The following is a 16,886-nucleotide window of genomic DNA, read 5'->3' on the forward strand; positions in this document are numbered from 1 at the left end:
GCATGTGAATTGTAGACGATGTACACTAGTATTAAATATAGAATATAAGTAACATGGCTAGCATGTGAATAGTAGACGATGTACACTAGTATTAAATATAGAATATAAGTAACATGGCTAGCATGTGAATAGTAGACGATGTATACTAGTATTAAATATAGAATATAAGTAACATGGCTAGCATGTGACTAGTAGACGATGTACACTAGTATTAAATATAGAATATAAGTAACATGGCTAGCATGTGACTAGTAGACGATGTACACTAGTATTAAATATAGAATATAAGTAACATGGCTAGCATGTGAATAGTAGACGATGTACACTAGTATTAAATATAGAATATAAGCAACATGGCTAGCATGTGAATTGTAGACGATGTACACTAGTATTAAATATAGAATATAAGTAACATGGCTAGCATGTGAATAGTAGACGATGTACACTAGTATTAAATATAGAATATAAGTAACATGGCTAGCATGTGAATTGTAGACGATGTACACTAGTATTAAATATAGAATATAAGTAACATGGCTAGCATGTGAATAGTAGACGATGTACACTAGTATTAAATATAGAATATAAGTAACATGGCTAGCATGTGACTAGTAGACGATGTACACTAGTATTAAATATAGAATATAAGTAGCATGGCTAGCATGTGAATAGTAGACGATGTACACTAGTATTAAATATAGAATATAAGTAACATGGCTAGCATGTGAATTGTAGACGATGTACACTAGTATTAAATATAGAATATAAGTAACATGGCTAGCATGTGAATAGTAGACGATGTACACTAGTATTAAATATAGAATATAAGTAACATGGCTAGCATGTGAATAGTAGACGATGTACACTAGTATTAAATATAGAATATAAGTAACATGGCTAGCATGTGAATAGTAGACGATGTACACTAGTATTAAATATAGAATATAAGTAACATGGCTAGCATGTGAATTGTAGACGATGTACACTAGTATTAAATATAGAATATAAGTAACATGGCTAGCATGTGAATAGTAGACGATGTACACTAGTATTAAATATAGAATATAAGTAACATGGCTAGCATGTGAATAGTAGACGATGTACACTAGTATTAAATATAGAATATAAGTAACATGGCTAGCATGTGAATAGTAGACGATGTACACTAGTATTAAATATAGAATATAAGTAACATGGCTAGCATGTGAATAGTAGACGATGTACACTAGTATTAAATATAGAATATAAGTAACATGGCTAGCATGTGAATAGTAGACGATGTACACTAGTATTAAATATAGAATATAAGTAATATGGCTAGCATGTGACTAGTAGACGATGTACACTAGTATTAAATATAGAATATAAGTAATATGGCTAGCATGTGACTAGTAGACGATGTACACTAGTATTAAATATAGAATATAAGTAACATGGCTAGCATGTGAATAGTAGACGATGTACACTAGTATTAAATATAGAATAAAAGTAACATGGCTAGCATGTGACTAGTGGACGATGTACACGAGTAAAAGTGTACCTCAGGTCGATATGTTTTTATAACAGTGTGTTTCGGATCCGATGTGCTCCTGTAACAGTGTGTATTGGGTCACTATACTTTACGGTATATCCCTGCATAAAAGGTTTGCTTTCGTTATCAATTTAGTGGAGTATTTCTGAGGTGCAAAACATATTTATATAAACAACTAATTACTTGAGTGTTTGATGGTTCCATTCTTGAATATCATACACATTTCTATATTCCTCTGTATACATGAGTCTTCTAACGAAGCTATACGTAAACATCACTGTAGTGTAACTTATTTCGGCACAATGTTTGTTGTACCCTGATGAGACAGCAATAAGTTTAAGGACCTACAACGATGAAATCCGATTTCCCACGGTTGACACAGCAGATGGCTGAATGTGGCTTTCTGTAAAACAAGCAAATGTTGTCTTTCCAGCAGTACATAAAAGGTAATTGTTGTCTTAAAACAACGGCCATCATTGATATCCTCGGCTATAACAAAGATACGTCTGTTTCATTCGACATCGTAATTTTAATATTAACATTCAGCGCTTTTATTTTAAAATAATCTTAACCCTTGACCCTTTCGCCGTGGAAGTGCGTGACTTAGTGGTGAATGTGCCCGTACCGAGTGCTTGAAGACTCAAAGCAAGCAACCGGTTGCGGCAACAACTCACTCTTCACTGTGGGCCCATGGGGGCGCTATATATAAGATCATCCCTTAAGTAAGGCCCAATTTCAGGTTTAGAAAAAGAGAAAGGATTTCAAACGCTTGTAATATTATTTAATCAATAATGTGTGTTCCATTATTATTAATTACTTCCTACCCACCATTCACAAGATTCTGAATGCCACTTCTATAAAATTCTTGTGGTTTAGAGAAAAAAAATGTAGAGAGGGTAGTTTCGACATCTTCATGTTTTCCAAGCTCTTTTACATCAAGATAGTTCTGCAAACTTTGGAATAGTTGAAAATCAGATGGGACAAGGTCTGGAGAATAAGGAGGATGTGGAAGTTTTTCCCAGTTTAGCTCTTCAATCCTTGTTGTCTGGGGCCGTGCATTATCCTGGTGCAACACAAAACCTTTACGATTGATCAAAATAGGCCTCTTTTCTTTCAGTGCAACATTCGAGCGCTATAACTGTTGACAATAGAAGTCTGATGTAATGATTACATTGAGTGGTAGCAACTCAAAGTGGATCACACCAATAACATCCCACCAAACGCTTAACAAGACTTTGGCCAGTGTATCTGCACTGAGCCATTGCCTGCTGCACTTAACATTTTTATAATATATCCATTTTTCATCTCCAGTCACTAACCTGTCCAAAACAAAAAGGTGTTGCATTCATGAGAGTGTGGAGAAGTGCAGATGTCCACTCTTGCTCTAAGGTTTACTTGTATCTAATCATGGGGGACCTATTTTCCAAGTTTTGACACCTTTCCAAGCTGTCGTAGATGACGGTAAACTGTTAAATGGGTTGAATTAAGCTTCTGTGGTAGCTCTTCAACTGTTAGAGTACAATCTTCATCAAGTGCAGCCAGCAGCAAGTTATCATTAAACTCAACAGGACTACCTGAACGTGGCACATCACTTAAGCTGTAATCGCCTGATCTGAACTTCTGAAACCATCTTTGATATTTTCTTTAATTGAGAGACTCTGCACCATAAACACCTTGAATGTTTCATGTAGTTTCTGCTGCACTATTGCCTTGTTTAAACTCATAAAGCATTATACGCCTAATGTGCTCCTCAGACGCATCCATCTTCATAAGGGTTTATTTGATTAATGATATGAAAAAGTAGAGTTGGGTTAGTTTCTTTTATTTGTCTAGACATGTTTATACACGTCCTACTACATATTTTAGTCATCAAAGCCTTCTAGAAAGACAAAAATGATGATGCACTTTCTGTATTAAAGTTTCGGACATTACTTATGGTGTGCGTTCCTGATTACATAAGAGTAGTCAAACAATTGGCGGTGGGAGTTGTTTACTAGCTTGCTTTTTTCGTTTTTGTCTATCTGTTCAAAATTAGGACATAACCCTAAAACATATTTCATAATAAGTAGGCTGCTTGTAAATTTTGTTTTATTTGTTCAGCTTATCATGCTTGTTATTGCCCTAAACTTCAATCTAACGTATTTGAAAGTAAGTAAATTTAATAAAGTAAATATTCGATCACTATTATTAACTAGCAAGTGTTTCCTTTACTCTCTTTTCGCCTCCCACTGGCTCAGCAGTATGTCCGTAAACTTACAATGCTAAAAACTGGGTTTCGATACCCAGAGCACAGATAGCCTATTCTGTTGCTTTGTGCTTAACTTCACAACAAACAATAGTCAAATACTGGGTTATATATATATTTTATATATATTATTTACCAATAAAATGTAGCATAATAAATTCCTTAGTAGTAATAGGTTTGTTTGTTTGGAATTAAGCAAAATGGGCTACCTGTGTTCTGTCCACCACTGGTATCGAAACCCGATTTCTAGCGTTGTGAGCTGAAGACATGCCGCTGTGCCGGTGGTAGCATCTACTTAAATATGCACTGCATCGCAAATCTGTTCATTTACTCAACTTAGTATGTTTCTGCCATTTCAGAATTTTTTTAAATTTTAGTTTATTAAATAACATTGTAATTGAAATTATCAAATTACACGTGACAAACTTATTGTATACATAACGGAGGCCAATATATTTTTAATGATGTTGAATTTATATTACAAACCATTGAAAATATATACTTTTACCGGCCCCTTTTAAAAGTGTTTTCTTGGCACTATCAGAGATGTTTAATAAAATGACAGCTACAAGGGGGTTTGATTTACAATATTTACTGAAAGGTCACAGAAATTTCAAATAACACATTTCTTTTTTTTAACCATTATTTAATATCTCGAGAAAAAAAATCCTTTGTAATAATAGAGTCGCTTTCCATTCAAGGTTGTTTGTTTTTAAATATATCGTTGCAGTAAAAACGTCGTGATACCCATATGATAGCAAGCATACTTTGAATATACTTCATGGAAGTTGTATTTTGTGTGTGTTTTTGTAAACAGTGTCTGAAAAGCATCGGTATTTGAAGAATTACTGGAGATATTGTAGGGAGTCAAAGGGAAGAATTACTGGAGATATTGTAAGGAGTCAAAGGCTTAGAACACATATGTTTCAACTCTTGTTGGGTTGTTTGAAGCAGTTAAACAACTTCAAAAATTTCACTTTCAACTTTCAGTTTGTTTTTCAGTTGTCATATTTACTAAACAACAAAAACGGTACTTGTACACGTGTGTACCATACTTAACTAGAGAAACCTTCGAGTTTCATCGTGTCCTTTCATAAATCGTTTTGTGTTTGTGTTACCACTCTAATACGAGACTACACGGCAGGTGTTTAATTTCTCTTGCAGAAAGCGTGTAGTGACGTATACAAGTTCAAGGTTTTACTTTTGGAAACGATTCAAAGAGTGAGGGAACCTTTGAATTTTAGAATCATTCTAGCATTTATTTATTTATTACTCTTGAAGGTATAATTATAAGTTATTCATACAGACATTCACATTATGATTTCTCCTTAAACAACATATTTTATTTCATTGTATATAATATCCATTTTTTATAAAAATAATAAAAATTTAAATAAGCGCTGTCTTTTTACCTTTCTTTTTTACTTCTTTATTTTTAGTTTTTAAATATATATATATATATATATATTATACAAAATAATATTTAAATTATTTCATGTTTTGTCTCGCGCTTTGCACATGCCGACATTAGTTACTTATTATTGAATATTCTCGTAAATGTTACTTCCTAACAGATAGGAAGCTGTTTTCATACGATAATAATATTAATAAATGGTAACTGCATACCTGAATATTTTGTACTATTTAGCGTCATCCTTATATAACATACTCGAATGTTTTGTACTATTTAGCGTTATCTTTATATAACATACTCCAATGTTTTGTACTATTTAGCGTTATCCTTATATAACATACTCCAATGTTTTGTACTATTTAGTGTCATCATTATATAACATACTCGAATGTTTTGTACTATTTAGCGTTATCCTTATATAACATACTCGAATGTTTTGTACTATTTAGCGTTATCCTTATATAACATACTCGAATGTTTTGTACTATTTAGTGTCATCCTTATATAACATACTCGAATGTTTTGTACTATTTAGCGTCATCTTTATATAACATACTCGAATGTTTTGTACTATTTAGCGTCATCCTTACATAACATACTCGAATGTTTTGTACTATTTAGCGTCATCCTTATATAACATACTCGAATGTTTTGTACCATTTCACAACATCTTTATATAATATACTTTAGTGTTTTGTACCATTTGACGTCATCCTTATGTAACATTTTTTGTTTCATTATGCTTATTCCACTAGAAGAAAGTTAACATCCGCAGTAATTTTTGCAATATCTTAAACACTCGGTTGTTTCAGTTTATCTCTTTAGTTTGAAGTGTTGGTATTTCAATTACAATACAACTGGAATGCAATCAAACTGGTAGGCTCCTGTTATTTACCAATGTGAAATCTCTGCCAAGTTACGAGACATTTACTCACGTGTCTATATAAGTACTGTTAAAAACAAAAAAAAAACATATGACACAATAAATTAAACCTAATTGACTGGAAAATAAACATTGCAATGAATAGATGGAGCATACCTTTTCCTGTAGTTCTTGTTAAGCAGAAAGCTACGCAATAAACTATCTATACGCTGTCAAACACAGGTATCATAACTCGACTTTTAGCGTTATAAGCCTACTGATTTATCGCTAAGCTACTGTATACGTTTGCAATAATATTTTACACGAAATATTAATCAATAACTTTTTTTTTAGACATTTATTCAGCGACACGTTAAGCCTATCTGGCAGCCAACGTAGACTGATTCGAATTAATCAAATATTCCACAGGACAAATTACAATTATCGTAACGCGAGCTACCATTACACAGATTATCCAAATAATTAATTCTCTAGCACAGCGAGTATTTTAAGTAGTCAAATTACACCGCGGCAAAATACGTAGCACATAAACCATGTTGACTTAGGTAAATATATACACGCATAGGCCTCTCTTCCCTGAGCATTTGGTGTTCGTGTATTTATAGCAGTGTTACAAAGACTATGTAGTACCGTTTCTATCTTTGAGCTACTGACCAAAAGTCAGCAGTACCCTCCCACCATCATCCAAACTTTATAGTTAACCTTATAACACCCTTACAGATAAAACTGTGGTAAATATTTTGTGGTGTCATATAAATTCAAACCTTATTCACTAGAACTCTACCACTAGACCAGACAACGCCATTTTTGAACACTAAAAATACAATGCGTTTTATAGTGCGTTTTTTAATAAATTTTCTGTGATTCATATTAAATTTGTTTTTATTTTTACTTAAGCACAAAACAACACTATGGGTTATCCATTCTGTGTTCACCAACGGTATTAAGCCCCGATTTCTAACATTATAAGTCCTTAGACTTACCGCCGTATTACTGGGAGACTCATATCAAATGGTCACACATTTAAATTGCTCTCAAATAAATACTTAGAAATGTCTACATACATTATAGTTTCTCAGGTTTGTAGACTACGGTGCTTTGACGTTCATTACTTTTACCGACATTCTTTGATCTATTTGTCTATCTGTCTGTTTCTATTTATATAAGTCTGTCTGTCTGTCTATGACAATTTGGTATGTGTTGCTTTGCTTATTGGTACAAACCATCTTCGTACTGAAAGTAGATTTTTAATACCCACCGGGTTCTCTATACTCCTCGTTCTCAGGTTTGTCGGTAGTAAGAGAAGCTGGTATAACATTCTCCGTATATTACAGATAATCTTCACGTTTTACAGTAGTATCCTGCAACGACGAGTGTGAAGTTTGTATTACACTTATATTACTTTTTACCAAAGGCAATATTACGCGGTTCCGAGCCACTCTACAACGAATATGAAAACACGTGTTCGACTCCACAAAGTGAAGCTTTTAACTACATCTCAGCCAGTAATATTCTTCCTGCAGAAATTTATGATGGATAAATGGCATATAATAAGATTAAAGAAGGAAATCATTACTTAATTTTGTAACTGCTCACGTCTTTCAGAAATCCTACTAGATACGAGGAAACACGAGAATAAGAAATTATGGCCAACCTTTTTATTGATCGTTTAAGTATCGTAAAACACCGTAAAAAAAAAGTCATCTCATCAAAAACAGTGGTTGTTTGTCATGTCTAAGCTAGTTAGGGTAGTGGTTCCTCTGGTTACCAGATTAACGTCACAGATTAGCGAACGGAGTTCGGTGGTTAATCTCTTTCTGCGGACTTGATGGAAAAAAAATAATTTCACATTAATAAATAGATTATGATAGGTGGGCCCTATCTTGGAAGCAGATGTTCCATAAAAAGAAATTCTAACATACTTCTTACGAAATAACGTAAAATAAAGCAAATAAATCATACATCTTCAAATAAGTGGGTTTTTTAAAATTAAGCAGAAAGCTTCTCTGCCCATCACGGGTATTGAAACCCAGTTTATAGCGGTGTGAGTCCGCAGGCATACCGCTGTGCCACTGGGGGTAGAGCGTAAAATTTCAAATACATAATATGGTTTTGTTCATGATAGTAAAGTTTAAAAAAAGGTTTAACAAAATGGTAATTGGGCTTACAATACGAACCCCTTATCCAACAAATGACATACACTATTATTGTAGAAAAGCCCCTACCCACCCATTGGCACAACAGTAATTCCGAAGGCATATAATGCTAAAGATTGGTTTCAATACCCGTTGTTGGCACAACACAGCCAGCCCATTGTGTAACTTTCTACTTGACTACTAACACACCAAACAAACAGTCTTTGTAGAATTTTTTAAACAAATATTTATTTATTTTGGTTTTATATTTAACAATACGAGTGCATTTAAACACTATATATCTGTAATGAATTATCTTTCTGGAGGGCTAAAAGTGGTTAACGTTCTAGGCTGCAGATGAGAAGGAACCTCAACATCCAGCCGACATTTCAGCCGTGAAAGTGGAATATTCATGACAATAAATCTCGCTAAAAGTGACAATGTAAGCAAGGGGTGTTATTAACTGGTTAACCCCAGCCCCTCGAAATAGGGGCGCTTGAGTGAGGAAGCACATTACGCTAGTATAACTGTACACAGGCAAACAACAATGTATAAGCATAAGAAATAATTTTATTGATGATGTAAGATATGAAATCTCCTGTCGAAGAATGTAATATGTTTCACAATCAATAAAATTCTTCCTTATAAATCGTTGTTTGCTTACCTGTTATTATAGTAGTGGTGGTAGTGCATGAATATGGGTTATTTGAACTAATTGTTTAATATATATGTATATAAACATACCCATCCGATTGAAAATGCCAAATACATTTCTGGAAAATGAGTACTATTTAAGCAGAATGTTGCATCAGTTCTGATACTTTTGTATAAAGTTATTTGAAAAAAATGTACGATAATAAATAATAAATTAATTTCAGAGTGTTTATAAATATATATGGGTTTCTGTTTTAGGTGTCTCGTGTACAACTTAGCTTCAATGAACTAAACCATTTATCAGTTTCAAATACAGTACAGGTGCGTTTCTATTAATACTAAGACCTTTGACCTTTACCACTTATATTAAAAACGCATTATCATAGAGATAGAGCTATACTATCGTGTAACTAATTATTTGGTAGCTGACAACTCACATAGCAGTTCAGAGTTGTGCCGGTATTGGTCAAGTATTGACAAATCTGGCTCAATTTTGGCAAACAGTGTTGGTTTGTTTGTCTTAGTTTGTTTTGAATTTCGCACAAAGTTACACGACGGCTATCTGCGCTAGCCGTCCCTAATTTAGCAGTGTAAGACTAGAGGGAAGACAGCTTGTCATCATCTCCCACTGCAAACTCTTGGGATAATACTCTTTTACCAACAAATAGTGAGATTGACCGTCCCATTATAACGCTCCCACGGCTGAAAGGGCGAGCATGTTTGGTGTGACGGGAATTCTAACCTGCGATCCTCAGATTACGAGTTGAGTGCCTTAACCACCTAGCCATGCCGAGCCAACAGTGTTGGTCCAAAGACAAAATGCACATCGGCTCTTAGTTTGGCCAGAATGTAAGTTGATGTTTAGCCTAATGTAAAGCAATATTTTTTGTCTTTTAGCCTAACGTTCTGGTATCGTTGGTATAAGAAAAACACAACAGCTGTTTAAAACTTTAGTTTATTAATTAATTTTAAATAAAAATTATATTTCAAGATAAGAAAATCTATGTATATAAATAGTTTTATAAAAATAAACTGTATCTTTCCTCTCCGTCTTACCACTCTTTTTTTTTATGTAACATATAACATACGGTTATAAAACAACATTCAAAGAAAGTAGAAAATTCTCGTTTGCTGTTAAACTATGTTGTTGCTACATAATGGGCTATCTATGCTCTGCCTACCATGAGTATAGAAACCTAATTTTTAACGGTGTGAACTCACTGGGGAATGAAACATAGAAAATTATTCTCGGAGTTTGAAACGTGAGGAATTATAATGTAATTAATTTAAACGTTCCAGCGTGTTACCTAGGATACGATTAATCAACATAGTTTTACTATGGAACATCACTTTTTCGCACTAATCAAACGCCTTTGTCGACGGATGTGCATATGTCAACTTTTAAATTAATGAAATCATGGTATTATAGATTGATAATATATGTTTAAGTTTTGTTACGCTAAATTAACCGATGGGTTGAGGGTGAGTGGGTCGCAAGCTGTCTATAATAACGATAAATATAAGGGTTTACGATCATGACTAGACACATTTTATTCATGGCAGGCGTATGTTGACCCTATGATAAGCTTGGGAACCACGTTCGAATCCAGGTGATGCCACAAAATATTTTTAGAGGTTTGGGGTAGTATGTGGATTACAAGAGATTTTATCATATTCTCCTATTCAGCTTTGTGCGAAATTCAAAACAAACAAACAAACCTCCTATTCAGTCTTACAAGAGTAATTGTCGAGTAGTCTTACGCGAAATTCAACAAACATAAAATTTACTGGATAACATTTTCCTTTTTTTACCAAATATCAGCATTCCATAAATATTAACAAACCACGAAATATCCAATATAAATGATCATATATTGACCCAGTAATTTAAAAGAATGTGGATGCTTATATTTGGCCTATTAAAGGGTTCATTAATGATAAAAGTTAGGCTATTGTTGGCATCATTTTACTTTATGTGAGTTTAGACAATATTATGAGTAAAAGGAAAAAAGATAAACATTCGTCCAACGTAATGACTTAACGTCTACTTGTTATTTGACATGAAAGAAATAAACTTATCTCCATCTAAAAATGAGGTCAAGAGATTATGGTCCACTAAGATAAGAATTCCATTCTCACTTCCCAGTCAACTGTTGCGTACCTCAAGCAGATGGAGGATGAAATTAATATCTATGCTATTTCATTCACAGACAAACCAATAACATCGTCTGAGGCAGCAGAGCCTGTTGATTTATACGCAATCGAACTGTTTAAACAAACACCGGAAAACCGTTGACCTCGTATACTAGACCGATTATGGAAAGCAAGCAAGGCAGAGTTGTATGTTTTATACTTCACAATGTTACAACAGAGCCTTTCTTAATGGAAACTACACAGCAGGAATAAATTTAAGAAGAACGATCGTTTGGTAGAACATGATTGAATGTGGTGACATATACTGTAACGACGAAGTGAGGTTCCAAAATCGTTTTAATATAACGTTTTCAACCTCTATATAAGACAACATTAGTCACTCATCGTTATAATTATAGAATGACGTAGAAGCAAGAAGACCTGCAGTTGTACTTTTGCCTTGTGTGTTACGGTTTATTTATTTAATATTTAACAATGATTCTATGCATCGTTAAAAGTCATTTAGTTTTATCAACCTTAATAATCCAGCTTCGTTTTTCCAGACGATGTTAAATTGTCAATATTATAAACCGTGAGGCTATTAGTGAACAAATAAGTATTCCATTTAACCGTGAACTCACGCTCGTTATAGGTAATACAAGTCATTCGTATTAGTGCAAAGCAAAGTGTAAACTTCATCCAACAAACAAATGTCAATATCTACTGAAATATAGAAAACTCTTGTAATAGTAACTAAGCTCAGTGAAATGTCATCACGTGAGAATAGCGTTCAGTGGTATTTCTTATAATATTTCAGTTTTGGTATATCGAGATTGGAAGTTTTGTATCTTTAGTAATCTGAACAAACTGAGTGATGAGAGTTAATGAAAAAAAGCATTTTTTACTCATTCAGAGTACAGTGGGATAAGATGATGTATTGTTGACTCATTTAAACTGGAGTAAAATATGCTAAAACATTGTGAATTCGTATAAACTAAAGCAAGACAAGACCAATTTTGTTGACTCATAAAATTATAATGAGACACATCGAAGCATTCTTGATTCATTTAAACTGGAGTAAGACGATGTATTGTTGACTCATTAAAGTATAGTAAGACACGTCAAATGTTGTTGAGTTATTTAAACTGGAATAAAACACGCTGTACTGAGGTTAAACATATAATCTGTATTCCTACTTTTGAAATTGTTTTAGTCCTAGCCATTTAGAGTCTGTATCGACTTAACCGAACAGCCTTCTAAGGCTCTCTAGGCCTAGCTTTGCTACTCTTCCGATACAACTCATGAGAAAGTGAGAGATAATCTTCACTTAGGTCTTAGGAGCACATAGATTTCATTTGCATACAGCTATAAACCAATTAAGATTTATTATATTATTTATTACTAGCTAGAGTATCCCTCCGCTGGACGGAAGTTGTGTAAATTCATCATTAATAAAAGGTTATCTTAACACTTTAAAAGTTACTTCCCTTATATGTAATGGTAAAAAACGCCCAAGAAAATTCAAAATACAAAATCTGAAACCGCAAATCTGTATGTATCTCGACACTGACCCGATAAATCTTCAGTGGGCGAAGCAGTGGTGAAAAACATAATAACCGTAAACCTGAAAATTTGTGTGTACCCCACACAGACCAAATGAACTTTCATACCAGTTTTGGTGAAGATTCATCTATACCTAGTGAAGTAAGTAGTTACATGAATTTAAAAAAGCCTGTACTATTGTGTTTATTCAGATTGAAAAACGGCTCACAAAAACGTTGACAAAATAGAGTTTTTGTAATGTCGCTAAAATATGTAATATGTTGATAACACAGAGTTAGAAAAATAAAAAAGCATTAATTGTATCGTTTACTATTTAAGAGAATCAGGTTTAAACAATGTTACCCATAAAACTAATCGGCCATTTTTTTTGTTTCTTCCCTTTTTATGGAATAAGAGAGGTTAAGTATAACTTAACTACACGTAAATAATAATAATAGCGCTTACTACAACTAGTTTAATTGTTTGTTTCTTCTGACTTGAAAGTGGGTCACATACGATACTTTTACAATGTGCTTATGTTGTGCTCGAAACAATTACAGGCCTGAATCTATTTTACTTTGTTAGTCTTCAATTTTCGCGCAAAGCTACACATGGGCTATCTGCGCTAACCTCGATTTAGCACTGTAAGACTAGAAGTTTGGTTTGGTTTGAATTTCGCGCAAAACTAAACAAAGGCTATCTGCGCTAACTGTCCCTAATTTAGTAGTGTAATACTAGAGGAAAGGTAGCTAGTAATTACTACACACAGCCAACTCTTGGGCTACTCGTTTACCAACGAATAGTGGGATTAACCGTAACATTATAAGGTCCTCACGGCTGAAAGGGCGAGCATAGTGTGATGGGAATTCGAACCCGCGACTGTCTCATTGGAAGTCGAGCGCCCTAACCACCTGGACAAACCGCATGTATTGTAAACTGTAATCAATTTTCAGACTTATATTTTCGCTTTATATTCATCAGCTGAAGCAACGTTAACTGTAATAACCATTAAGCTACATTTTAGTCAATGTTTGAAGAAAGGACAAAGTTTATTACCCTATTGTGTGCGCGTTTTCAGACGTTCAAGTCAATACCCAATGGTTATTACAACAGTGTTAAAAATAATCTAATTACTTTACTTATGCGTATTTTTGGAACCAAACAAATGGTTACAAATATAAAGAAAAAATTAATGATCTCAGTGACTAGCCTATGCTCTGTACAACCGTCATCACGGGTACGAATCCACGTCGCACCAAATATGCTCGCCCTTTCAGCCGTGATGGCGTTATAATGTTACAGTCAATTCCACTATTCGTTGGTAAAAGAATAGCCCAAGAGTTCTCAGTGAGTGATAATGACTAGCTACTTTCCCTCTAGTCTTTTGCTGCTCAATTAGGGACGGCTAGTGCAGATAGCCCTCGTGTAGCTTTGCGCGAAATTCAAAAAACAAACAGACAACTGTCATATAACTTGCCAAAAATTATTGTTTAACGGGACTAAATTTTATTTTAACATATCTAGCCGCTTAATGTTTTTAGCAGCTCATAATTTGGATCTAACGAGATCGTTTGTTTCTTTCTTGTTATACACAAAGGGCCATCTGTTCTTTGCCCACCACGGGTATCGAAACATGGTTTCTAGCAGTATAAGTCCGCGGACATACCACCGTGCCACTGGGGATGGGGGACTAATGGAATGATTTTGATGCTGTTGTTATTACTAACGCAATGGTTACGTTACTAAGTAATATATAATATTAAATTCGTTTTTACATACACCTTGACTTCGTGGCCATGCCAAGCCCTATTTTAGGTAGTAACGTATTATTATATTTTCATATTGATAATCAGTTGACTTTCGAAATTTCAAATCTTTCAATCCGATAGGTTAATTTGTCAAACATTTAATTAAATTTGTATGAAGAAAATTAAAGTTTACTTAATAAATATATAATTTTCCAGACTTTAAATCTATATAATTCCCACTAACAAAAGCTTATTTTAAACAGCTGTGAGATGGATATAACATTGAACTGATCATTAACCTTCTCCAAGCAAATGTGGATCAGTAAAAAAAAAACACAACAGAATATACTTGGTATTTACATCCATAAAGAAAGAACAGGCTAAAATTCGCTCTATTCCACAATATCGATTTGCTGTGTGGTTTATTAATTAATAACAAAGCTACATTGTGCCATATGTTGTGTATACTGCGTGGAATCGAATTTTGAGTTTTAGCGTTGTAAGTCCGTAAACTTACTGCTGTCCAGAACATGGAAAGGGAAAAACAACGCTTATTATTATACATCGTTGCTTGAGGCAATTTTATGAACCAGAAAAAATAAAAAAACATAAAAGAACAGTTGCATGAAAAATATTACTGGACGAGACAATATGACATTCGAACTAGTTTCATTTCAATATAATTTCTTACATTCGAACTAGTTTCATTTCAATATAATTTCTTTTCTCACACCTCTCGGAATTAAGACTCACGTCTTATAATGTTTCGTAGTTTTGTTTCCAACGAGGCGATACACCAGTTTGTTTTAGACGTGTAAACGTTTATTGACCTTTAGGCATTCAGAAATTCCTGTAGCAGATAATAAGTTAAATACAGCATAAAGGTCAAATGAAATGAAGTCTGGGAAAGATAAGAAAAAATTACAGCCATTACAGCAGTACAACATAAAATTATGAGCTTTGGTTTGACGTTAATTTGCGTTTTAAGAAAGGGCCAAGTTCATTACCTTATCGTGCGCGCGTTATCAGACGTTCAAGTCAATACCCAATGGTCATTACAACAGTGTTAAAAACAAGCTAATTACTTTACTTATGTTTATATATTTCAAAGTTCCATTAATGTCTGCATATAGATGCAATATATTGGAAAGATAAGAAACGTTTATGTTTATAGTTTCCAAAACAGAATATAATAATCAATGCTGAGAAATGTTTTCTTGTCGCACAGTTTATGGCCTATAATGTTTGTGCTGTGGTTTCCTTCTAAGACTGGTTTTCTCTTTTTTTTTACTTGAATGAAGATATATATACTCGATGTACGTTTCGCAGTGTCCCTGAGGTTTTATTTCAAACGTAAATGAAACCAAAATTAAGAGTAACAAATATTTTTGCTTCTTGCATTTGAGGTTCATTTTTTTTATGCTGTGTAGCATCTTACTGAGTTCATAATTCGTCTCGCGATTCATTACCTGCGCACTTTCTACTCACGTGACGACAGTGCAAACTGCAACGTCAAACGTCCCTTAGTGACGTCATTCAGTGTAGTCTGATTGGCCGACAGACAACCCACTACTGTGCCTTGACACGGGTGGTTAAAACAGATAGCCCCTCCAGGTGGCTTTCAGAGGAAATAAATTTGGAAAAAAACTGAGAACAAACTCCTCTTCCTTGGGAGACCTCCCGCTAGTACAGCGGTATGTCCACGGATCTACAACGCTCCAATCAGGGGTTCGATTCCCCTCGGTGGGCTGAGCAGATAGCCGACTGGTTTTACTATAAGAAAAACACAAACATTACTTGTGGTGTTATGATATCATAATAAATTACCTTTTGAATCTTACTGTAATATTTTTTATTATTGAAATCAAGCGTATTGTGAGTTTTAGTACGTTGACAAAAAACGAAAATTAAACAAGTGTAGTATTAATTAATATTTTCACAAATATTTTTATTTGTCTGTCTAGGTTTTGAATGTTTCAAAGAAAGATTTACTTGAAGCCCTGGGAGTCAGTTTTGTTTCATTTGTGAGACAGTACGGATACGACCAGCTTTTATCAGTTCTTGGCCGTCACATGAGGGACTTTTTAAATGGTTTGGACAATCTTCATGAATACCTGAAATTTAGCTATCCAAAGATAAACGCACCTTCCTTTTTCTGTGAGAACGAAAGTCCTACTGGGCTGACTCTTCACTACCGTAGTTTCCGTCGCGGATACCTATGGTATACAATAGGACAGATAAAGGAAGTCGGCCGCCATTTCTACAACACAGACGTTATGATCGACGTCCTTAAACAGGAGACATTGTTGAATACTGTACACGTCACGATGCGACTTTCCTTTGACAATACAGCCTTTCATTTAGAACAACAACAGAAACAAATAAACAAAGTGGACAACTTCATGCTTCCGGTTAAATTCAGTTTGTTTATGGAAATATTTCCGTTCTCAATCATTTTTGACAAGGATCTTTTGATTAAACAAATAGGAAATAGCTTACAATACATCATGCCGTTTCTGGTAGGTCATAAGTTATTGGATGTGTTTGAACTCATCCGGCCATTAATTGAGTTTTCTTGGAATTCGGTAAGTTGTATTTTTT

General features: G+C 34.1%; 1 protein-coding gene across 2 annotated transcripts in view; it reads left to right on the forward strand.

Annotated features, from left to right (window-relative positions):
* Window positions 1-16,886, forward strand: part of LOC143222122 (soluble guanylate cyclase 88E-like) — a 77,470-nt gene that overhangs the window by 29,580 nt on the left and 31,004 nt on the right. The window contains exon 3 of one of the 2 annotated variants that reach the window (XM_076448112.1): window positions 16,250-16,870. The exons of the other annotated variant lie outside the window; for it this stretch is intronic. Within the exon in view, the coding sequence (XP_076304227.1) occupies window positions 16,250-16,870 (621 nt within the window). The remainder of the gene's footprint in view (window positions 1-16,249; window positions 16,871-16,886) is intronic. 2 annotated transcript variants of the gene reach the window in all.

The sequence above is a fragment of the Tachypleus tridentatus genome, chromosome 8 (assembly GCF_004210375.1).
Source record: "Tachypleus tridentatus isolate NWPU-2018 chromosome 8, ASM421037v1, whole genome shotgun sequence".
NCBI classification, from domain to species: Eukaryota; Metazoa; Arthropoda; class Merostomata; order Xiphosura; family Limulidae; genus Tachypleus; species Tachypleus tridentatus.